A 24,655-nucleotide genomic window follows, 5' to 3' on the forward strand; every position below is an offset into this window, starting at 1 on the left:
CTGTGTCCTCGGTGGCTAAGATAACCGGCACGGTAGCTCAGCGTGTTCGGTCAGAGGGCTGCATGCTCTCTCTAATTAAAAAAAACCTGAGTCAAGAAATCAACGATCAACTGGAACAGATGTCTTGTGACGTCCACCTAGACCAAAAGTAACGAACTACATCGAAGAAAATTAATAAAAAATAAAGAAAGAAAAAAGATGGATAGAGCGTCTGCCGTGCAATTAGGAGATCCCGGGTTCGAGTCCCAGTCGGGGCACATATTTTCAACTGTCCCCATCGAGGTATATCAACAACACCTGTGGACAGCTGACGGTTTCAATAAATTATCATTTACTTTTATTTGTAATTCGATGTTACGATTTGAGTTTAAATAACGTCATTTTATCATTCGAAAGTAGTGGGTGGAACCATGGACTCTAGAAAATTGAACGAAAAATGGATAAATCGGAACATTTCCGATACATTCTTTTGTTTGAGTTCAAGAGAGAGGTGACAGCAGCGGGGGCTACCAGAAACATTTTCGTTATGCACTGAGATAATGCTGTTGGGCAGAGCATGGCAACAAAATGCTTTTCTCGTCTTAAGAATGATCGTTTTGCATTAGCGACTCTCCACATTCAGGAAGACCTTCATGGATTAAAGAACACTAATGCACAATGATTCACTCTGGTGCACTCGTGAGCTGGCAAATGTGGCCATTTCTGATCTTTTCATCATTTTGTGACATTTGGGCGCAACGCGGATGGTTCAAAAGTCGGGTGTATGGGTATCACGTGGTCTAAGCCAAAATGAAAAATCAGCAGGTGCCCATGTGTGCGTCTCTGCTTGTTCGTCAGCAATTGACTCGTGAAGAACGAAGATCATTCCCATCCTGTATCGTTACTGTGAAGAGAAATGGTGTCTTTATGCCAAAATGAGGAAAAAGAAAGGAATGGTTAAACCCAAATAAAGCAGCTACTCTCCATACAAAGACCTGCGACTATCAACAAAAGACAATGTTATGCTATTGCGAAACAGCGAGACTGTGGTGTACTTCTGATTGCGTCCCTACCACGTGACCTTCACTGCTGACAAAATTGTCAACAACTAAGACGTCTTGCAGACGCAACCCAAGAACAACGACCAAGAAGACTGCTTGAAGTGACGCTTCTACACGGTCACTCCCGCCTGGATTCCGTTAGACTGAAAAGAAAGCATCATACAGGAGTTTGGCTGGAAATTCATTCCACAGCCACCTTATTCACCTGATCTTTAGCCCTCAGATATTCTCCTTTTAGGCTCTCTATCGAACATTCTTCAAGGATTTTCCTTTCCGGATGATAATTCTCTCCGAACATGACTCGACGACTTCCACGCCTAAAACCCATGTGATTTCTACAGTGACGGAATACAAAAGTTACACAAGCGTTGGCAGACTGTTGAAAACAGCGAACGAGAAAATATTACTGACGACTGTTACGTGTATCCGTTTAAGGAAAACCGCTACGAACTTATGCAACAATGCAATATATCCGAAAGTATTCATCTACATGGATACTCTGCAAATCACATTTAAGTACCTGGCAGAATGTTCGTCGTACCACCTTCACAATAAATCTCTATTATTCCAATGTCGTACAGCGCGCGGAAAAAGCGAACACTTATATCTTTTCATCCGAGCTCTGATTTTCCATACTTTATTGTGGTGATCGTTTCTCCTTATGTAGGTCAGCGTCAGTGATTGATGTTTCGTAAGAAGATTCCGCCGCAACGAGAAACGCCTTTGTTTTAATGATGTCCACCCCAACTCCTGCATCATTTCAGTGAAGCACTCTCCGATATTTCGCGATAATACAAAATGTGCTGCCTTTCTTTGAACTTACACGATGTACAACGTCAATCCTATCTGTAAGGAACCCACACCGCGCAGCAGTAATCTAAAAGACGGACGGACAAGCGTAGTTTAGGCTGTATCTTTAGTAGATCTGTTATATTTGCCAAGTGTTCTGCCAATAAAATGCTGTTTGGGTTATCCTTCCCCATAACTTTCTATGTTCTTCCAGTTTACGTTCTTCGTAATTATAGTTCCTAGGTATTTAGTTGAATTTACGGCATAGGTTTGCCTGATTTATCGTGTAACCGAAGTTTATCGAATTCCTTTTAGCACTCCTGTGGATGACCTCACACTTTTCGTTCTTTAGGGTAAATTGCCAATTTTCGCGCTATACAGATATTTTTCCTAAATCGTTTTGCAATTGTTTTTGATCGTCTAATGACTTCACATGATGATAAACGACAGCGGCATCTGCAAACAATCTAAGACAGCTTTCAGATTGTCCCCTAAATCGTTTACATAGATAATTAACAGCAAAGGGCCTATAACACAACCTTGGGGAATGCCAGAAATTACTTCTGTTTTCACTCGATTACTTTCCGTCAGTTACTACTGTCCTCTCTGACAGGAAATCACAAATCCAGTCACGTAGCTGAGACGATATTCCATAAGCACCGAATTTCACTACAAGCCGCTTGTATGGTACGTTATCAAATGCCTTCTCGAAATGAATAAACACGGAATCAGTTTTAAATCACTTGTCAATAGCATTCAACACTTCGTGAGAATCCCGCTGCATATCGACGTCAATGATATGGCTCTGTAATTTAGTGGATTACTACTACTACTTTTCTTGAATATTGGTGTGACCTGTGGCACTTTCCAGTCTTTAGGTACGGATCTTTCGTCGTTAGAATGTCTGTATATGATTGTTATTTATGGATCTATCCTATCAGCATACTCTGTAAGGAATCTAACTGGTACAGTCTGGACATTAAAACTTGCTCATGTTAAGTTGTTTAAGTTTCTTCACTGCTCCGAGGATATCTGCTTCTGCGTTACTCATGTTGGCAGCTGTTCTTGATTCGAATTCTGGAATTTGTGATCATCATATCACTTAGTAGTCTGTATTGTTCGATATTCTGCTGCCAGTGCCCCCTTTAATCGCATAATAACGGCTACACCAGGATAGTGGGGCCACTTACATCACTACAAGTTTGAATATGTATTTATAAGTAAATATTGCATGACGTTGCTGGTAAACAGTTTTCGATTTCTGTGAAGCTCTCTTGAAATAGAGAAAGACAAGCGTGCAATGAAACGGCAGCAATGCACTCAGTTTCGCTTCGAATTTTCATCAATAATCTACGTTCTAGATATGTTAGTTACCCCAGAACTTTTAAGATACTTAAAGTTATTGGACGCTCTTAAATATCGGATGGTTATAATTAAAGTACTGCTATTGGCGGAAGTGTAATTTGTGCAGCTGTTGTCGTATGGCAGCGAATATTGGTAGATACGCTAATTCGTTAATGCGGAACAGATTTACGCCGAAAAACAAATCAGTTCCAGTTGGAGCCACCAGGTGCAAATCTGACACTGTACACAGTTTGTATGACGGTATCCACGCTGTCATTTGACACGCCATAACGTGACTGAACAATATGGCTATCGAGAAGAGAAGCCTCGGGCTGTTAGTGAAATTTATTACTGTGAACGGCAGCATTTACAGTGCTGCACTCAGAGAGTATCGCCGATTGAAAGACCTGATGAGGGTCCCGGTGTCATTAACGGGTTTAAAGAAGATGATTTGAAATTCGATAAGACGGGCGTGCCTGGTGTGGTACCCGGGAGAGGAAGCCGTCCTATCCCGGTGGAAGTTAGAGACGAGGTTGTCGTTGCTGTAGCTGACGATGCATCACGTGCACCTGGTAGGGGTCTATTTTACACTGGTACCCGCACAGTGAAGGAACTGAAACCTCAAGTTCCGCAGCAACGTCCTGAATTGCTCTTCGGTTTCTGGCACGGGTCTACGTTGATGACACGTGGCTGGGCAATATTCTAAGAACTGATGAGGTACATTCTACACTACAAGGTGTAGTGAATACACAGAACTGCCCAATTTGCTGTACTGTTATACCACGTGTTGTACATGACGAACCATCGCACTCCCCCTATGTGACTGTGTGGTGTGGATTCGCAAGCACCACTTTTCTCGGTCGTTCGTCTTTAAAGAGAACACATCCAGAGAGCCTCTCAGGTGTATCGCGACATCTGCACGTTATCGAGACTTTTACGTGTACAGCATCCTATTTCTGCTTTGCAAGAGCGCAACTGTGTTGAAACCTCTGTTTTAATGTAAGATCTGCTTAACGCCAACTTCCAAGAACGTAGGCTATTATCTCCAGAGGTTTTTAAGATGCATGACCTGCAAGATCAACTGATCTAAATCCATGTGACTCCTGGCTTTGGGGTCTAAAAGAATGCGTTCAGTTTCTACCTGACCTGAAGGACAGGACACAGGTTCACGTTGTTCTGATTGCATCGGAATCGCTGTGAGCAATTGTTGATAAAGTTGTTTCACGGGTGCAGCGTCTAGTCGACGTTTCCGGTTCTAGTAATAAACAAATTGTGTAAGCGGCGCTTAATAATCAAATCAACATTATGTCTTTCTCGCCTTTCTGCCCATGTCTAGTTCCTAATCCGTTACATATGGAAACATTACTTTACGTTGTAGTTACCTGACAAGATCATTCAGTGCAGGAGGAGATCTGTAATTTTGTATTGTAGTCTTCTTTTGAAAACCAATTTATTTATGAAGACCGCCATGTTAACGCAGTTTCTGGATTACCAGTTTCGGCAATATGTATTGCCATCTTCAGGGCTATTAAGTCGATTAGTGGTAGTTATATCATATAATGAGGCCTATACAACATGCATAAAAAAGTCGAGGCATTAGAATGACACCTGGCACACGTGGCATGTCACTGTAATACCTCTACTTTTGTATGCATATTGTATAGCGCTTACGTTACAGAGTCCTTAACCATTGTATGAAGTTCAAATGGTTCAAACGGCTCTGAGCACTATGGGACTCAACTGCTGTGGTCATTAGTCCCCTAGAACCTAGAACTACTTAAACCTAACTAACCTAAGGACATCACACACATCCATGCCCGAGGCAGGATTCGAACCTGCGACCGTAGCAGTCGCACGGTTCCGGACTTCGCGCCTAGAACCGCGAGACCACCGCGGCCGGCATTGTATGAAGTGACTACATCTGTCTGGCCTTATGGATCTGAGGGTAACAATACATATAACCGAAACTAGTAACCCAGTAATTGTGGTAACAAAGCGATCGTGTCAAATGATTTGGTTTTGAAAAGAAGACTACAGTACATTTCTCTATGTCTTTCATGAACTGACAACGCCAGATTTATATCTGCTGGCCAGAGTTGGAAATAATTTTTTTCCATCGTAAACCTATTCCGCATTAACGCATCAGAACACCTACCGAGGTTCGCTGTCATACTACAATTATAGCCCACACGGGATCTCTGTGAGTCGCTGCACTTTAATAATAACCACCCAGTATTCAGAAATTTCATAAATGCAACACTCGTGCCAACTTTTACTGTCATGTTGAAATCTTCTACATAAAAATGAAAAAAACACATTACTTTCCGAATATGAACTTTAAGCTGTCTGTTAATTTGACAACGCTAAACATAAAATATAATCTATTTGTCCAGCAAAAGAAGTCGTATAATGCAATTTTGGTAGATGTGGGAATAGCATAGGAGTTTCTGGCCTGGTCTCGATACCATAATCGCTGCTGCATTTGACTGTAAGGCACGATTACTTCGTCGTGACCGATCTTTCACAACTTCGACTGACTTTTTTAAAATATACGAAGTAAATAAACAACTTATTTACTTACACTGTATGTGCGGAAATATAGTAAAAGCGTTAAAAATCTCACACTAATGTTAAAGGGACACGTGAACATCAGACGAAGAGAAATATAATTCTGATATGTCTTTTACAGTGATGAAATACATGTAGATGAGCTTACATGTATGCGAGCCTCGGAATTATAATACTTGTGGCTTTCTTTACAGCACTATACTCATTAAGTGACAGTAATAAAATACAAAGCAGGAAACATTATAAGAAGGTAAAAATTAGATACCTAATACCCACAGCACGTTAGAAATCTATTGGTTTGGATATAGACCTTCCGTTCTGCAGTGTGATGGTGAATCTCTCCCAAGTTGCTCTTCCCAAATGTAGTGAAGGGCAGCAAGTACTGAGCTTAATTACTCCCATTTCCTGTTTAGAGTCACACATAAGTCTGAAATTCCTTGTATTTACAGTGTTCTGTTACAAGTAGCACTAGTCACAAATTATTTTATGTGTATTCCAGGTCGTTTTCGTTTATGAGCTTGCTTCGCGGAACTGGGACAATTTGCAACTTTCGTCGTACGCTGAAGAGGTCGGAGGGAGATCTAACGTGGTAGTATCGTTTGAACTGAAGAGGCATAACTTGATACAAATAGCAGCTTTCGTCGCTCCAGCATTTGGTATGTACAATACATACAGTTAATTTGGGTTTCTCATTGAAGCTACTTGAAGAAACATGTTTTTATGTGTTGCGTAGTTAACTAGGATTCCGCATATTTAGTAATTTTTGTAATTTATAGGATCAAAACGTTCATTCCTACATATGTTGGATAAAAACAACTTCATAATGAAAACAGAGGAGGGCACGGAGTGTCCAAACGAGCAAAATTTTCCAGATAAGCTACAGAAGCGAAACGTACCATTGTGCTGGTACGGCCACGCAGAGACGTGAGCTGCTGTGGGTATGCTCTACTGCCCCTTCCTTACTGGCCTTATTAGAACAAAGCCCACGGCCCTGCCGCAGTGGTAACACTGGGTCCGTCAGATCACCAAAATTAAGCACGGTCAGCTTGGCTAACATTTGGACCGGTCACCGTCCGGGTCTGCTGAGCCTTTGTAAGGCCGAGTGAGAACCAACTTGACTGACAAATAACGGCACCTGTCACAGATCCTGACAACAGCCGGGAGAGCGGTGTGCTGACCACATGCCCCTACGTATCCACATCTGGTGACGCCAGCGGGCTGAAGATGTCATGGCGGACGGTCGGAATCCTTTAGGCCATCGAAGTCTGTTCAGATGGAGTTTGTTCTCTGTTAGAACAAAAATTCGTTAATGGTATCGGTGCATTAGCAAAATTAAAATATGTGGCCATTAGATTTGATTATTAACAAAATTTCACCTTCGGTACCATATGTCGACTGTCTTATTTCAGTTCTGTTTCAGCAGTGCAGCTCTCTAACGCAACAAACTATTGTTATTGCGGTACTTCTAGCGTACGTGATTTAACAGTCAATCGTTTCCTAGTAAACATCACGGAAACATCGTATCGCACGTAATGAGACATGGATAGGAATGTGGACCTCGCCTGGGATTTTGACTGTTCAGCGGACACCATTAACTTCAACTAATGTAATCAGCAACTGCTTTCTTTAACATAGCAGGGAATAACTGGGACACGCTAGTTAAAAATCTCAAAATTCCACGCTCTCATTGTCGATTGGCTGATGATTTATGACTTTAGCTCCACAGTAGTGCATTTCTGACATATGGTTGTCGGGATACTTTTGGTGGATTCGACGTACCCTACCTATTTTTGCCGTATTACCAAGCCGTTTCTCCCCTATCTGTGTTGGAGATTTTGGTAGTCTTCTTGTACTGATCCCAACTCGAAGAAAATCTGTAGTAGAATCTGTAGCTTACTCTTTGTCTCTCTGGTGTTCAAGCGTGATCCCTACAGAGGAGAATGTGTTAACGTAAGTTCATAATTATCAGTGATAGCGTCGATGCGAAATACAGTGTTGTGTCAAGATTTAGTTATGGCGTCAGTAACGTAAATGACTACAAGACAGTCTACATCTAAAAGGGAAAATATTATCTGCCAAGCGCCAGTTTTCTAAAATTGAATCTGGCTCATAATGTCAAGAGTTGTTTGAAGAGGATTTTTGACAGATGGCACAAGACAATAGCATCTAAGATAACGAATGAGTTTAATTCACACCTTCAGCAACATATACCACCGAAATTATGCGAATTAAATGTGACATTCTTTAATGGCGTAGTAGCAGCATCAAAATTATTTTTTACACCACACAATACCTTTACAAGACTGGTGCTGAGAGCATATGAATGGTGTACTCCATGACAGAAAATATTACCTGGACGAGTGACTCATTGTTTACGAGGTATGACTATAAAACAACGGGACTGATGCTGTCACAGAGTGAGTACACATACGCCAAAGATGAAAGACCAACAGCTGTGAAGCACGAAGCATTCTCAGTCGAATGCGCCATCTCTGGTGTCTATCGACAAATCTTTGTGGCCATAGCCTTTGTTTGCGTATGAGGTGTTATTTTGTTTCTCCGGAAAAATGGTAAGTGTAAAAAATGGAACAACGAATGGTCGTGACGTTTCACATGAGACTTGGAAAAACTGCAACTAGAACCTATTGTTTGTTAACAGAAATGTATGGTGAGTTTCTGATTAGTTGTAGCGTTCGCTGGATGGCTTAGAAGACTTTGAAGATGACTCAAGCGTGCGACGCCCTTCAACATCAAGAACGGACGAAATTATCGAGAAAGTAGGTAATGTGATTCGATCTGACCGTCGGTCGATTATTCGATTTATTGCTGAAACTTTATAAATTGATAAAGAATCATAATAGAAAATTTTACATAACAAATTTATCATAAGGAACGTATTTGCGAAACTGGTGCCGAAAATTCTCACGATCGAACAAAAAGCAGCTCGTGCAAATGTTTGTCGGTGATTTGTACACCACTGAAACTGATAATGATTTCTTGAAAAGATTGACAGCACATGAGTAGTTATGGTTTTTCACTTTTTTCACTTATGATCCAGAAACTAAGATCTAATCCATGCACTGGAAGAGCCAAGTCTCACTGAGGGGGAAAAATGTTCAGTTAAGCAAATCAAGATTGAAAGCGTTGACGACTATTATTTCCGTAGTCATAATATTTTTTATCCTCACAGAGTTCCTGTATTCAAACTATATATCATCATTACTACGATGCGATACTTGGTCAATCCAGCGACAAAATAAGAAAAAATAACCCGAGTCGGGAAAAACAAGTAAGCACCAGCCCCTAGCGCGTTGTCTTTTAAGAGGTGTATAGCAAAATGGCTCTGGGCACTATGGGACTTAATATCTGAGGTCATCAGTCCCCTAGAGCTTAGAACTACTTAAACTTAACTAACCTAAGGACATCACACACATCCATGCCCGAGGCTGGATTCGAACCAGCGACCGTAGCGTTCGCGTGGTTCCAGACTGTAGCGCCTAGACCCGCTCGGCCACTCCGACCGGCAGCTTTATAGCGATGTAGAGCACACCAGTGCTAGACCACCGACCCTGTTCGACTGACCTAGCACCATGTGACTTTATCTGTTCCTCAAGATCAAGTCTGCGTTGAAAGGAACAAGATTACAGTGCGCTGAAACAGTGAAAGATGAAGCGCCAGCTGCCAACAAGGAGCTCACAGACGAACACGTCCAGCACTGTTTCCATCGATGGACAATTGGCGTAGAGCGTTGTAGAGGTATAAGACGGGAGTATATTGAGGGTGTCAATAATGAAATGTTCACAGCCGTTGTCTCGCTATTTTACGTTATTCCCAAGGAAAGTATGTGTTTGCCGTTGTAGAAAGCCACTGATAATTACGAAGAGGACTCAGTGATCAGGTACTTCTCCATGCCACATCTTGATCTTACCATACCTGTCGGGTGAGCAGCCTAGATGGTGTGATTATCGCATGATTCTGGGACGAGGCTGGGGTGACTACTTCGCTGCGGAAGGTGAAATAGTCTTGATACTTCACGACAAACGGCTCTGAGTACACTTAACAATAATAACTGTGCCAAAATGGGGGGGGGGGGGGGCTAGTGTGTTTGTGGGGGGGGGGGGGTTACCTCCTCTGCTTCTTCGATTGCTACTCTCAGAAATTCTGGACCTCTTCAGCCAATGTTACCAATATTATTAACTGCGTTTCCCAGTCAAAGACCAGCTCACTGGGATAATAATGCTCCAGTTCAAATTTCTGGAATTTGTCATGGTATACTAGGGGCGTCCAATAAGTAACACGACACCTTTTCTTTTCTGAAAGCAGGTTGGTTTTATACTCGATTCCAATATACCATACTACTACCCACTCTTTTCGCTAAAGAATTCTATTTTTCAATGTAATTTCTGTTCAATGCGGCGTCCTTACGCCACCTTACTGGGAGTTCCTGGACAACTCTACTGGTAGCTGTCGGAGCCAACATCTTGCTGCATAAATAGCCTCTCAACCACGTACTGCTTCCCGTGGAGTGCACTCTCCAATTGGGCCAAAGATGGAAGTCGGAAGGTGTGAGATCCGGGCTCTACATGGATGAGGAATAACGACCAAATGTGCTAATTTTAATTTTAATGATCAACGGCCTCAGTTGCACCGTTTACATAGAATTTACCTACGTTTCAGTCGGGATAACCCACCCTTATTGAGAATAACAGTAGCTAGCGTTTGTCCATAATGGGCATCGTCAAGCTAAGACTACAAATCCATAAATTATCGTCAAACTATAGAACTTATCTGGAATTGCCTCGGCCCCACTTCGCGACCGTGATGCGACAGCCAAGAATGCTGTACAGGAACTCAAGAAATTTGGGTTATCCTGACTGAAACCTAGGTAAATTCTATGTAAACGGTGCAACTGAGGCTGTTGATTATTAAAATTAAAATTAATATTTACACAGTTGCTCACAGTGCCGCGAAATATTGAAGATATTAAAGTTTTGTGCTTTTTTCCTGGGTTCTCAGGCTTGTTTGAGGCCTTGCGTTATCACGGAGAAGAAGTTCGTTTACATTTTTGTGGCAAGGAACACACTAAAATCGTTTCTTCTATCTCCTGAGGGGAAGACAATACACTTCAGAGCTGATCGTTGCACCATGAGAGAGGACATCAGACAAACAACCTCTTTATACCCAGAGAACACCGTTGCATTACTTTACCGGCCGAGGATGCAGCTTTAAAAAGTTTCTTCGGAGGAGAGGTGGTGTAGCGTCATTCCATCGATTGCTGTTTTGCATCCGGTTCAAAGTGATTAACCAATGCATCATCGTCTGTGACGACATTCGACAAAAAATTGTCACTATCAGCGCAAGCAATTCTGTGCAGATGGTCCGTCGTTGCTTCTTGTGGTCTCCTGTTATGCGGCGAGGAACCCAGCGGCACACACCTTTGACTGTCCCAACTGCTGCAAGAGTGAGTCAGCGCTACCAAGAGAGACGTCCAGTTATGCAGTGAGCTGTATGTTTGTGATCCGTCGATCACCGGAAATCATGGAATGCATTCACAGCTGTGAATATCGACTACCTTCAGCCCTATAATGGAATAACGACACTAATAGTTTGTGCTGGACCGGGACTCGAACCCCGATTTCTCGCTTATAGCGCGAGGTCACCTCATAATTTTTTTCTTTAGGAGAACCTTACCGGTGCCCAAAGGGAGGTGTGGGGGCAATGTGGGCAGAGGCGCAACCCGAGGCCTGGCCACCACGTCCCGTTCCCACCCTCGAGGAACCAAACATAGCATAGGGAACGTGGAGTAGAAGTACAATAACATCGTTTATTTATTTATTTTTCTTTTCTTTCCTTTATTTACTTATTTTTCTCATTACTACCACCGAGAATATCAGGAAACCAGAGTCACGCGAGGAGGAGGGCGTAGCAAGACGTCAGACTAAGATGAACATTTCGATTTCTAGTGAACGTATCGGTTCTAAGTGTGTAAGAGGCGAGGATCAACTCTTCTTGACAGCAACACCCCAGCTCTGGCTTAGGTTTAGGAAGACACTGCATAAGAGAAAGATTGTCTGTATTTTGGATTGAGGACTACCGCACAATGGCGTTCATTAAGGAACTGCCAAAAGTCAGGGATATTTTTCTCGCCATCGGCCAACAACTAGTGTGCTGCGTGTCCAGAAATTCGATTCATAGGGCTCATCTTTGATTGCGGGAAGTATACCGTGTCCGGAAAGAGGAGCAGTTGAGTGGGTATCAAATGACACCTCTCACCGATCTGCACACCAGGCAGTGCTCGTCGGGGTGTCCATAACATCACAGTCGACACACAGCGGGATGTCTGCGAGGTGAATCCTGTGAAGGCGTGACCAGCATACGTGCTTCCCATTGACAGTAAGGTACCACGCCGACAGGACGTCAGTCTCAAAATAAGGAGCGCACACCGATCGCCAAACGGCACGCCAGTCGACGTGGGGAAGCTTCCCCTAAATCACGTCCGGTGACCTGTGCTGCTGAAGGAAACCATAGATCGCCTTCGTGGATGTCAATCGCGCCGGAAGAATCACAGTACGGACGTAGTTCAGTTCAACGAAAATGTGGTGGAAGTAAAAGAAGGACGGCGAGACTTCTGAAAGTTGGATAGGTATTGAGAGAGAGTTTGGTGCAGGGGCACTTAGCACTACGGCGCCACAACGTCATTTGAGAGCCAACGAAAAGGGCTACCGCTCTCTCAGACACATGATACATACCTAAGCCGCCCTTGCACCGCCGGGGAGTGAGGGTTTCATACCTTATCTTGAATAGCAAACCGTGGCAAATGAAACGGACCCAATGGCAATAGGTTGGGGCGGGCCGTGGATGGTGGAATAGAAAGTGTCTGCGCCACGTGGGGGGATACGTGACGCCAAGCACACATTTACGTATTGTGTGCATTGCAGAAAATCGAGCGCTCGTTAACGGTGATCTAAGAGCCCAGCTCGTAGTTTGGAAAGTAGACGTCGGTAGTTGAGGCCAATTGCGAAATCGAGTCGGAGAGATCGAACAGTATCAGCTACACGCTAAGGAGCAGCACTGTCCGCTGGAAGTCCCGCACCTATAGCCATGGCGTTCGATTTGCAGACATTACACCGAGAGACATCCCAGAGAGGCGGTGACAGAGGTAGCATAGCAACGGTTCCATGGCGAATGCATACAGCGGTGATTAGAGCGGGCAACCTTAACGCACTGATCGACAGATCGAGATGGGAGGAGTAAGACGGCCACTGTAGGGTACACGAAAAGTAGTTCCATGAAGGAGACGATAGTATCAGGGTAGCCCATATTGCAGAGCACCCCCTCCAGGAAGTTGCGACCGACGCAATCGAACGCCTGGCTGAAGTCAAGAGCTACCAGGCATACGACGAGCGTGAGCAAGAGCGATTGTGTCCCGATAGCGGCAGAGGGCAGTGCGGATGTTGTTGGTACCTCCCAAACAAGTTTGATTTGGGGAAACCTCGTACCGAGCTGTCCGTTTAAGCCGCACAGCAGGGTAGCCACGCGGTCTGAGGGCGGCTAGTCACGGTCCGTGCGGCGCCCCCCGTCGGAGGCTCGATTCCTCCCTCGGGCATGGGTGTGTGTGTTGTTCATAGCTTAAGTTAAGTTAGGTTAAGTAGTGTGTAGGCTTCGAGACCGATAACCTCAGCAGTTTGCTCCTATAAGACCATATCACAAATTTTCAGCTTAAGCCGCCTAGTCAACAGCCGGGTAAGGATGTTTGTATCGCTGTTGAGTAACGCCTAGGGGCGGTAATTGCATATCCGTGAGGTACTGCGAGGCTTGTGGGTGGGAATGAGGAAACCATTGAGGAAACAGTCTGAACTCGGCATGAAAGGTGACGTAAGTTCCTGGCAAATTTCCGTCCACACTGGCGCCAGATGTGGACGAAATGTCAGGGAAATTTCCAATGGGGGGCTGTCAGGGCCAGGTGACCTGTTCGTAGAACACGCCTGGACAGCGTCGTGGAATGGTTCAAATGGCTCTGAGCACTATGGGACTTAACATCTGAGGTCGTCAGTCCCCTAGAACTTAGAACTACTTAAATCTAACTAACCTAAGAACATCACACACATCCATGCCTGAGGCAGGATTCGAACCTGCGATCGTAACGGTATCGCGGTTCCAGACTGAAGCACCTAGAACCGCTCGGCCACACCTGCCGGATTGACATTGATAAACAGATCCATCGTCGCATCCACGGCAACCCAGCCAAAGGAGAGTATGGAGACCGCCGCAGTGTCGGTAGGGCGGTGAAGTTGTTCAGAGTACAGCGTAACATAATGTGCATGGAGGGCAGACCCGATTTCCCGTTGGGTATCAAAACGCTGCACACCATGTCCTAAGCATATTAATCGGATTCCTCCGACAGTGGCGTCGTTCCGCTACGATGTGATACATAGATGGACACTATTGCATAACTCGCCGCACGTGCGCGCCCTGACCATTGCTCCTTCAAGATGGCAACGAGAGAGGGACGTGAACTGTGCCTTGGCACGAGTCGCAATTGTCTGGCGCTCTGGCGAATGCAGCATCATACTACACTCCTGGAGAGGGGTGAAATAGAATTCCTCAGTTCGTCGCCGACACGCCACAACCCCCCTTCCGTAACCAGTAAAGGCCTTGCGGAAGACAGACTTTGCAGAGAGCACCCACCATGACAGGGCAGTCTGACAGGCATCACGGCGTCGACGACAAGGTGCCCACGTGGTCTCGATGAGCTACCGGCAGTCTGGAGAAGTAAGGTGGATTGTGTTCAGTTTCCATGGTCCATGGCCGAGTCACACCCTTTGCGGGAGAGACCGATGGCGCAGGTATACGCGTCATGGTCAGAGAACTCAGCGGGCCAGACTTTAGCACCCTGCACCCCACTGACAATATAACGGGAGATGTAAACACGATCGAATGGCTAGTGAAATGTGTAAGCCCCGGACGATCGCCATGAACATGCTCCCAAGAATTCACGAGGCTGAGGTGCTGGAGAATTGTCGCTAGCGCCGTGCATGAAGAGTTAAGTGGCAGATGGTCTTTGGGTGCCTGGGTGCAGTTGATATGCGCCCCCTCCCTCCCCACGACCAATGCATCCTGCCGACCCAGGAAGAGAAACGTGACTGAGAAGAAGGTGGAAATTTCACAGCGGGGACCCGAATCAGATGGCGCATAGACATAGACGATCCTGATGCTACTAAACGTGAGAGCCATACCTCTGGCATCAGGGAGATAGGTAAATGCATCAGCGAGGATGCCGTCATGTAAGAGGATCGCCACCCCACTACCAGTAGGGGAAGCATGAGAGACATGTGCTGTAAAACCATGGGGAACACAGAAAGTTGTATCATGCACCTTCTGGAGGAGACCTACATCAACGTTCGCGGCGGACAGCATGTCATGGAGTAAAATCAGTTTGCGGTGTACGCGAATAGTGCTGATATTGACCGTGGCTATGGGATAAGTCTGGAAAGCTGCCATCGCCTGGAGGACAGGCGGTGCAAACGGGGGGGAAGCACAGATAACTCCCTGTTAGGCCCCAAGGACGGGCACACCACTGTGACTGGGAGGAAGCCGACCCCGCCAAGTTTGGCGGGGGGATGGGGGGGTGGCGGTTCCATCGTCCTGTACACTTCCAGAATGTCCTTACTCAGCATCGACGTCGATCGCCCAGGAGAAAGACGCGTGACCGAGCCATTTCAATGGAACATTATCAGAGGTGTGCACACAGGTATCGTCAGACAAAGAAAGGGAGGCCCCCGCATCAGACACAGGCGGGGGAACGTCGGTGTCCGGAGATGGACGCTGACTGGAGACGGAGGCAGGGAAGGACGTCGCGTCGTCAGGTGTCATGGCGTCAGAGGACACCGCACCATCAGTAGCAGGGTCGTCATACCGTGCATACATCCGATGGATGCAGTCGTCAAAAGGGGTACGGCGTGTCTCTTCCGTTTCCTCGGCGACCGTTGCTTCCTAAGATACTGTCCCGTGTCGGATTGCTGGCGGCAATCGTCCGACATGTGACCAGACGACAGAAACGCAGAGGTAGGTACAGATTAATCATCAAAAACCATTGGGTCGGGACAGACAGCTTGTGCCTGCTGACGGTCGTCGTTCATTTGTAATGTCTCCGACAGGGGTGTAGGAGAGACAGGCGAATCGTCCATCGCTTCGTCGAGAGAAGCTAACACGGGTACAGATCGATTAAGAGGGGGCGTAGCAGGCAGCACCGCCGCAGACGCTTAAGACAGAGGTAACACAGTGCGTGCCGCAGGAGAAGCGACGTCTCCCATCGGCGTCTGAACTAGTCTATGTCGGAGACTTTCAGAACGGACATGGCCTTCCTGGCCACAGCCTGAACACATGACGACAGCCTTGCAGCCGGCAATAACCATGTAGGAAGGCACGTGTTTTCCGTAGTTCAATTTTTATCTGACGGACACCATAGAGGACACAGTACGCACAACGTCGGTGCACATCTCGTCATTCGCCAGCTTTATGTGCACAGTAGTACTGAGGGTTGAAAAATGTATTCCGAAAACGTCTTACGGCGGGAGACGCATTTCATTCCGTATAAAACGTTCAACTTCATACGCCTTCGGTTGTTCGTGATCTAGTGGAAAAGCGTCTATATGTCATATAACGGGTATACGGCCGTGGGCACAACCATCCCATGAACTTCTGTACCTTCACGGGGCTTCTAGTTACCTCCTTGTTCTGGAGCTGACGGAACTGAGTTAGACGTCGGTTGCCCCCCCCCCCCCCCCCCCTCAACCGCTATTGACGTAGCTGGATGATGAGAACGATCCTGTGGGTGATCAGGCACATGAGTCTTACAGGGGTACAGCCGGAATGCCACTACATGTCTGAGATATTGGTAGAAGGCATCAGATCTGTAGGTCGGATCCGGCAATCCAGCGGTGCAGACGCTATGAGCGAGCTACCCTCTTTTCTGCTATCCAAGAAAGTCTTTGGATCGCTGTCATACATGATGATCACTATGCATCTGCCGGTATAGAGGTAGGACAGAACATGCTTACCGAGTGATACCTCACATCTTGGTCTGCGATTGACCTAAGGAAAAACTGCAAGGTGGACATACATATTTGTCATTTGTTGTTTCACATAATACACTTTATGGCCTTACATCAACGTTAACATTGCTATTTAAACTTATTAAAAGATTAGAGTAGTCATTAAAGATTGAAAAGGCTCAAATATTTAAAAAATAATCTCAGAAATTGCACCATACAGAGCAAGACATGAAAATCGAAAATACAGTGTTCCCAACACAAGAAAAATCACATCAACTGTGTTTGGCTGCAAGTAGGTTCAACAACGAATTTTATCAACCAAATGAATTACAATAAAGCCGTTAGATTTACTTACAATTGCTCAATTCTTTTTTCTTAAAAAAAGATCGACGTTAACAATCGTACCATTAGGAGCAGGACAACAAAATGGGAATTACAGAGTCCTAAGTAGAAGAAAAATCACATCAATTGGCGTGGATGCATCAGGTTCAACAAAAAATTTTATCAACAAAATTAATTACAATAACGGCTGTAAAGTGTACTAACAAATTGCAAGCTTTGGTAACCGTTACACAGTCGGACAACATTCATCCAAATACTGTAATGATTACAAGACACGCCACTGATTGGAGCTGTAGGAAGACTGCTTAGCAATGCATAACCATTAATAAGAAAATCCACTGAGCAATAAAATACACAGTCCCTCAAACAGCCCAACTGGGAAGATATTAAATATAAACATAAATGCTCACCCGTATATTGCAACCAAACATTAACAACAACCCTTTATAAAAATGCATGTAACTGAAAGTTACTTCAAATGGCACAGGCGAGCAGAAACATTGAAACACCCTTTAATAACTGTACTATTGCCCAGATTTCAAGGTAAAAGTACATGCAACTGAAATGTATTTCAACAAGTATACACCAACAGAAACTATGACACAAGCTTTAATAACTATAAAATTGTCCCAAATTACAAGTAAGCTGAGAGCTACAGAAGACTGCTATCTAGGCCAACAAGGAATGAGCAGCCAAATTTCACAGCAAGTGTAGTAGCTATTGACTGTGGATCTAGGTAAGGTTCTGCAGTTTATATTGATAAGTAACAGGTCTTAAACTTAACGAGCTGAGAAGTCATAATAAGAGTGCCAGCTTTAAAAGAATAGCTACAGAATTATAACGATGAAGAACGTCAAGATTGACAAACACGTGTTAACCTCCTCAGCTCTTTAGATTCACCAAACAGATCTAACTACTGGATCCCGCATAAACGGCGACACTCCACAGTGGCAAGCATGAAACGCTCAACATTACTTAACGTGAGCCACCATAACGTGACTGCTAAGGACAGCAGACTACCGGTAAAGCCGGCCGCTGTGGCTGAGCGGTTCTAGGAGCTTCAGTACGGAACCGCGCGACCACTACGGTCGGAGGTTCGAAACCTGCCTTGGGCATGTATGTGTGTGATGTCCTTAGGTTAGTCAGGTATAAGTAGTTCTAAGTTCTAGGGGACTGATGACCTCAGATGCTAAGTCCCATAGTGCTCAGAGCCATTTGAACCATTTGAACTACCGGTCAACCCGGACGTCGTGCGACGACGGGAGTGCCTCCTAGCCAACAGACAAACACGCCTCTGTTCCCAGGGAACAGGAACGTGTCGTTTGCACCAAAGCAACCCTGGCAACAAACATGAAAAGGGAACAGTTTACTGTGCAAATACTCTCACAAGAATGGCCACGGTGAAATAAAAGTTAGTTAAAGGGAAAGCGGGTACCAATGCTGTTAAAGTTAACACTTCTTATAAATTATTGGTACACGTATCAGCGCCTGCTGGTATAGTAACAGAAACATGCAAATGTACCACCTTGCCTCCCACATAGATCCAGCCACAATTTACTTCCATCACGAAACCTACAACAGAGAATAATCTCAGACTTGCACGACATATGGCCTAGAAAACATATTGAAATTAGTAACACTGACCGATGGTCATGCGCTAAAACACTGGTAGGCGCGTTAAAAAAAAAAGTCCCAGTTCTACAAAACACAGATACGGCCTTACAACATCAAGAATCAGAGTAAGAAAGCAACACTTAACTCCACTAAGGGGTGAAGGAGCCGCGACTTGCAAGATTCCAGCAGGGGCGTTATTGCCTCCAATCCCAACTAGGTGATCGTCGAGGTGCCGGAAACCTTCAGTTTCCAGAGTACGCCGGGAACTTGCTGAGCAGGTTGCACGCGACGTCCGTCTGTGTTCGCGCCGACCGCCGCTACCAATTCTTAGGCGAGCAGGCCAGGCCTGCCCCCGACCGATTTAAGGTAACGCTACTTCTCGAGACCAGTGTCGGATAGCCAGAGTACCCCAAAAGCCACAACATGCCAGCCACATGCCCCTCAGCCAAATGACTCTCCAGGCGTCACCAATCCCACCGCACACACACTTCGACCGAACACCTTAGCACTCGACAGACGATCGAACCGATATCGGCAACCTAAGTAGTTACTGGCGCCAGTGGAATGCCATACCGCCAAGATTAGAGCCGCCACAGCTCACTAAGTTCAGTGCATACCTGTTGCACTTCATTCAACACGGGGTAATTGGTGAACTGTTCTAGTGACATGGCTTGAATCTTTCCTTACTGCCTGAGGGCAGCCACAGCATCGTCCGCCGGCACTTCGAATGGGAGTTCGAATATGCAGATTGTCCTAAGTCCGAGACCCACATGATCCACAGTCAAAAATGGTTCAAACAACTCGAAAGAGCGCGCCACAGCGAGGACGTAAACAGCCCTGTCCTCATCGCTTCGCCGACGAAGACAGACAGCCGGACTTAGGTCCCCAACAACAACTGACGACCCGTCTCCACAACTTGACTTTTGCCATTATCTCATCTCCCACTTTCCATTCTTCAGGAGTACGTGCCTCACGAGTATCACAATCTGGAAGATGGGAAACGAGTTACTGGTGGAAGTATAGTGGTGAGGATGGATAGTGCGTCCTCCGAGGGTAGCCGGCGAAAGGTAAAGTCCCCGATGTCGAGTCTCGGTCCGGCTCACGGTTTTAATCCGCCAGGAAGTTTCATATCAGCATACACTCCTCTGTAGAGTCAAAATATCAATCTGGAGCCTATGAGATATTCGCAGGAAATAACGCCAATTTTATTTCCCACCTAAAAGATTCAGTGAAAATTTATTAGATTGAAGTTCTCAACGGTGAAACAATCCTGAACTGCCGAACTAATTAACTACAATTATTAGTTTTACACTATATCTAAATTCTTCTCTGAAGAGTATCCATCGTTGAGGCAATTGCCACAAATTGTATTTCGTTCTAAATATATCGCTAATGCAGTTTAGTAAAATTCAGTAGTTAAAAGTGAAATCAGAAATAGTTTAATTCACAACCAATTTATCTCTTAGAGAATTTCAGGAATGCTTTATAATAGGGCCTCATATAGAGATACAGGGCTAATAACAGTCCATGCTAATAACAGTTTATTAAATATATATTGGCTGTCGTCTGTGTGTAATATACGTATTTCAGCTACATTCTCCGAACATATTTACCGTTTTAAAGCACAGAGAACCAAATACAAATCTCTGTTCGTGAGCGAGCTTCAGAGGAATTTGATGGACTGTGGGCGTAGGCCCGAAAAATGCGTTCCCTGTAAGACTGAGTTGAAGCTTTGCGTATTTATATCTTATTGAAGAACAATGATACTTCAGTGATGTAATAATTCTGTCTTAGACCATACTTTTAACATCCAGAATCATTCCTTACAACTGAAGATATTTCTTCTATTTTTGATATATTATCCAAAATGTAATGAGCGGGTTACGTCCTTTTTCCATGAAACCATGATACCTCTAGAAAGTATCATGAAAATTGAGATGAAGTATTGCTTTAATCATTTTATTATCTAGTTAAACAGCATATTAATAAAATATTAATGTTCAACACCATTATAGCTTATGTTCCTGTTCACGATCAGAAGCTTCTTCACTGTTTACTCTCCAGAAGTTCTTCATACCAGCCTTTTACTATATCAGGAAAGAAGTGCAAAAGGTCTTGAATGTCCCTCAACTTTGCTGCTCCTACAGCTGGCTTCTCTATTAATGACAAATATTAAGTATCTTCTCAGAGTTTTGCTGACTTATTAATGAACTTAAGGGGCATACAGACCTTAAAATATGATTTTGAATATCCGATTGTGCCATCACGGCCGAAGTGCATCCTCATAGATAACTGCAACTGGAGAGGAAATTTCCCATGTGGTTTTTATGAGAAGAAGTCCATTAAAGTTTGGAAGGTAGGGGATGAGATACTGGCAGAAGTACAGCTGTGAGTACCGGGCGTGAGTCGTGCTTCGGTAGCTCAGATGGTAGAGGGCTTGCCCGCGAAAGGCAAAGGACCCGAGTTCGAGTCTCGGTCAGGCACACAGTTTTAATCTGCCAGGAAGATTCAAGTCCATTAAACTTTTCTTTCAATCTTTCATAACCTCACTTTCATCAATGATTTGAAATGGCTCTGGTTTCTCCCTGTATGGTTTAAGGATTAGGACATACTCTTTCACTGAATGTACAGTTTCCCTTCTTGGAAAATGTATGATACTCATATTCCAAGCGTTTTTGCGAAATTTCCTAATATTTTTGAAATCTTAAAATACTTGAATGTAAAGTCATGGAGCAATGAGAAGACAGAGTTTGGATCCTTCTTATCTTCGAACTCCATAAAATAATAAAGAGCACTTGAACCATCATTATGGCAGTGTGCATTAAAAACGTATATCCAAATGAGAGTTTACAAAACTGTGCGTGCATCATCACTTTTAGTAGTGGAAGTCTCTGTGTATAATCAAATTTTAAGCACAGTATATTGTCATCTGATTTACAATGTGCAATAACCTGCTCTTCTCTATATAATAGGCCTCAACAGATTGCTTGTGCTACTCTAAACGATATTCGAGATCCTTGTTTTCTTCACATTCAAGTCTTGTAGTAGTTTCAGAACAAATGTCCCAAATGTCTGACCTAGGTTGTCCGAATGTAAAGTTCAGTGCAAGATACTTCATATTAACTTGACTATCATATTTTGCCCGGTAGTCCTCATTAATGAGGGTGAATAACACCCAGATATTTAAATTGGGGTCTCAAAATACAACTTGCTCAATTTTTATGCTATATTATGTAAATTTGCGTGACGAATTGTTACTAAATGCTCCTTAATGCACTCCCAAATTTCCTTACCTATTTAAAGGGGTCTATTTTCATACTTACGCTTTCTTTCTTCAGAGCTATTACCTAGCTGAACCATCTTCCTCACATTTCTTAAACGCTTTTCAGAAATGTTCAGCACACTAAGGAGCAAATTTCTGCACACAGACACTCTACAACCTTGATCAAAAAGTGAATGTACCCATACATTTTCTGTGTTTTTATTTTTGGGCATCTTCTTTATTTCTTTAACACCCTGTCTCTCCACACATCCTGAGACAAATGCTTCCTGTTGAGATTTATCACCCCAAGAGACTCAATAGTGCGGTAGGATCTCGTTGGATCTCGTCTGTCACTATTGCACTACACTCTTTTGGACAACATCGATGTACAGGCTTAAATTTTTTTTTGCACTCAAAACCATTTGTTTCGAGTTTCTACAAATTTTCTTGCCGTTTCTTCTCTTCATTTTGTCTGTAAAGTTATTTTCATATTCATTACCACTCACTTGACTCATTGCAACACACAGCGTAATTCACAGTCAACACACAACTTAACATGAAGTAAACAAGGTGATAACTGCCTGTGATCCACTGCTTTCTTAAGATGATTTCTTAGCCTATATGAAAGACGTCCAGCTGAAATTTTGAGGGCGAGTAATTCAAATGTGGAGATATCGATTTAGCACTTTAACGGAAAAAGGGCGTAAAGCCAATTGCGCCCATAGTTTATCACATTACTCTAAGGCGAATGTGCTTCTATTTGTCATATCGGAAGCCACCACCTAATTTTTTATAGGTTGCTTCTCTGTCTGTGTATTCTAACTACAAATAAAATAAACCTTCAGCAGCCAGTTAGTAAACTTAAATGCTCGGTAACTACGATGGGCTAGGTGCGTTATCCCTGGAAAACGACGATGTAAAAGATAATGAATCAGTTTGATACACATCTGTGCATTTAAGGAAACATATGACGGATTCGTAAAATAAGAAACTAGCTCAGTATATCCGAAATCGGACGCCATAATGCTGAAGTGAAAACGATGCTATTGCAGGTGATATGCCCTTGCAGTCATCTGACCGCACATATCAGCAGCTCCTTTGTATGTACTTTGTAAGGTCTCCTCGAGCGGGCAGCATTTGATTGTTATCTCCACTCACTGTTTATAAACTGCACCAATGATTAACCATATTCGCCGGCCGCGGTGGTCTAGCGGTTCTAGGCGCGCAGTCCGGAACCGCGCGGCTGCTACGGTCGCAGGTTCGAATCCTGCCTCGGGCATGGATGTGTGTGATGTCCTTAGGTTAGTTAGGTTTAAGTAGTTCTAAGTTCTAGGGGACTGATGACCACAGATGTTAAGTCTCATAGTGCTCAGAGCCATTAAACATATTCGTTTGCTTATTAAGGTCTGAGGGAGATGTTATAGATATTCTGCTTATTTGGTTCTCAGAGATTGTTAATGAAGTTTTCGTAAGTGAAAAGAGTGATTACCTTATTCTACAAAACTGCGCTTCTAAAATAGTTTAAAAGCAAAATACTGTAAGAACATTGCTTTTTTTAAATATAAGCAGTTAGATGATCTATACCTGCTGTAACCGAAACCTGAAGTGTATTCGGAATACCTGTAATTTCTTTGAGATGCCCTATCTTTACGAATGCCACAGACACTGTCGTATAGACTTACTCATACATGTTTCTTCTGCCGATGCTGGCTATATTGTGCGTCCAACAATATATTTTTTGACGATGTAGCAAAAAAGTAGTTTTGTTCGGAAGAAAGACAGAATTCTCTCTTCTTTCTAAAAGTTTAATCGTTTAAGGCGATTTATTTCTTCATTTACTCTTTTTGAGGTAGTTCTTAATTCGTTCCCAGATACAGTAGAACGAAAGGAAACATTTCGTTAAATTCGGTAAATGAAAACAACAAGAAGACGTTAGTTATCATGTTCGGTCTGGCTAGATCGCGGCGATACCTGCTCCGCGGACGAAATCAGTAGTACCCAAATGAATATCGTCCATGGGAGGTAGAAAATGTTTGCTTTGGACACCCGGTTAAAATGAGTATATCTTTTTTCAGCGGGTTGTGCGCTATTTTCAAACCTTGTGGCAGATTTAAATTACGTGCAGCAGCAGAAGAGGAATCCGGAGCCTTCTCTTACCAGCTGAGTAATCCAGGTACACCGGACGACCCTATTCCCTCCGTATAGAAGTTCCAATCCTGGCAGTAGCTGACTCCTAGTTTCCAAGCCTTACAGAAGACTTCTTACGTACACTGCTAGACTAAAATTTGTGGAAGAAACTATATCGCGGAGATGTGGTTTACGCCCGACATGGGGTTGTTTCCAGAATGAATCTTTCCACGTATAGCGGAGAGAGCGCCAATTTGCGTTAGTGCATTGCAAACTGGTGTGCCTGACTGGAATGTGAATTCGTTCCGGAACTTGTTTTTAACGTACTCTGGATATTTTGGAATTCAGAAGGACCTGTGAAAAAAGCCCTGATATGACTGTAGCTGAATGGGAAAACACCTTGAAAAGGTGAACGAATACTCAAATTCATGTAGTAGCTCGCTCAGTCTGTTCTGGCTGAGACACATTGGGTTAAAACTGTCGTTTTCTTAGACACTCGTCTCTTAAATTGTAAA

General features: G+C 44.0%; 1 protein-coding gene across 1 annotated transcript in view; it reads left to right on the forward strand.

Moving 5' to 3' along the window:
• LOC124795459 (neuronal acetylcholine receptor subunit alpha-3-like) overlaps nucleotides 1–24,655 on the forward strand; it is a 163,288-nt gene that overhangs the window by 60,685 nt on the left and 77,948 nt on the right. Inside the window, exon 6 of the mRNA XM_047259487.1 lies at nucleotides 6,241–6,397. Within this exon, the coding sequence (XP_047115443.1) occupies nucleotides 6,241–6,397 (157 nt within the window). The remainder of the gene's footprint in view (nucleotides 1–6,240; nucleotides 6,398–24,655) is intronic.

The sequence above is a fragment of the Schistocerca piceifrons genome, chromosome 4 (genome assembly GCF_021461385.2).
Source record: "Schistocerca piceifrons isolate TAMUIC-IGC-003096 chromosome 4, iqSchPice1.1, whole genome shotgun sequence".
NCBI classification, from domain to species: domain Eukaryota; kingdom Metazoa; phylum Arthropoda; class Insecta; order Orthoptera; family Acrididae; genus Schistocerca; species Schistocerca piceifrons.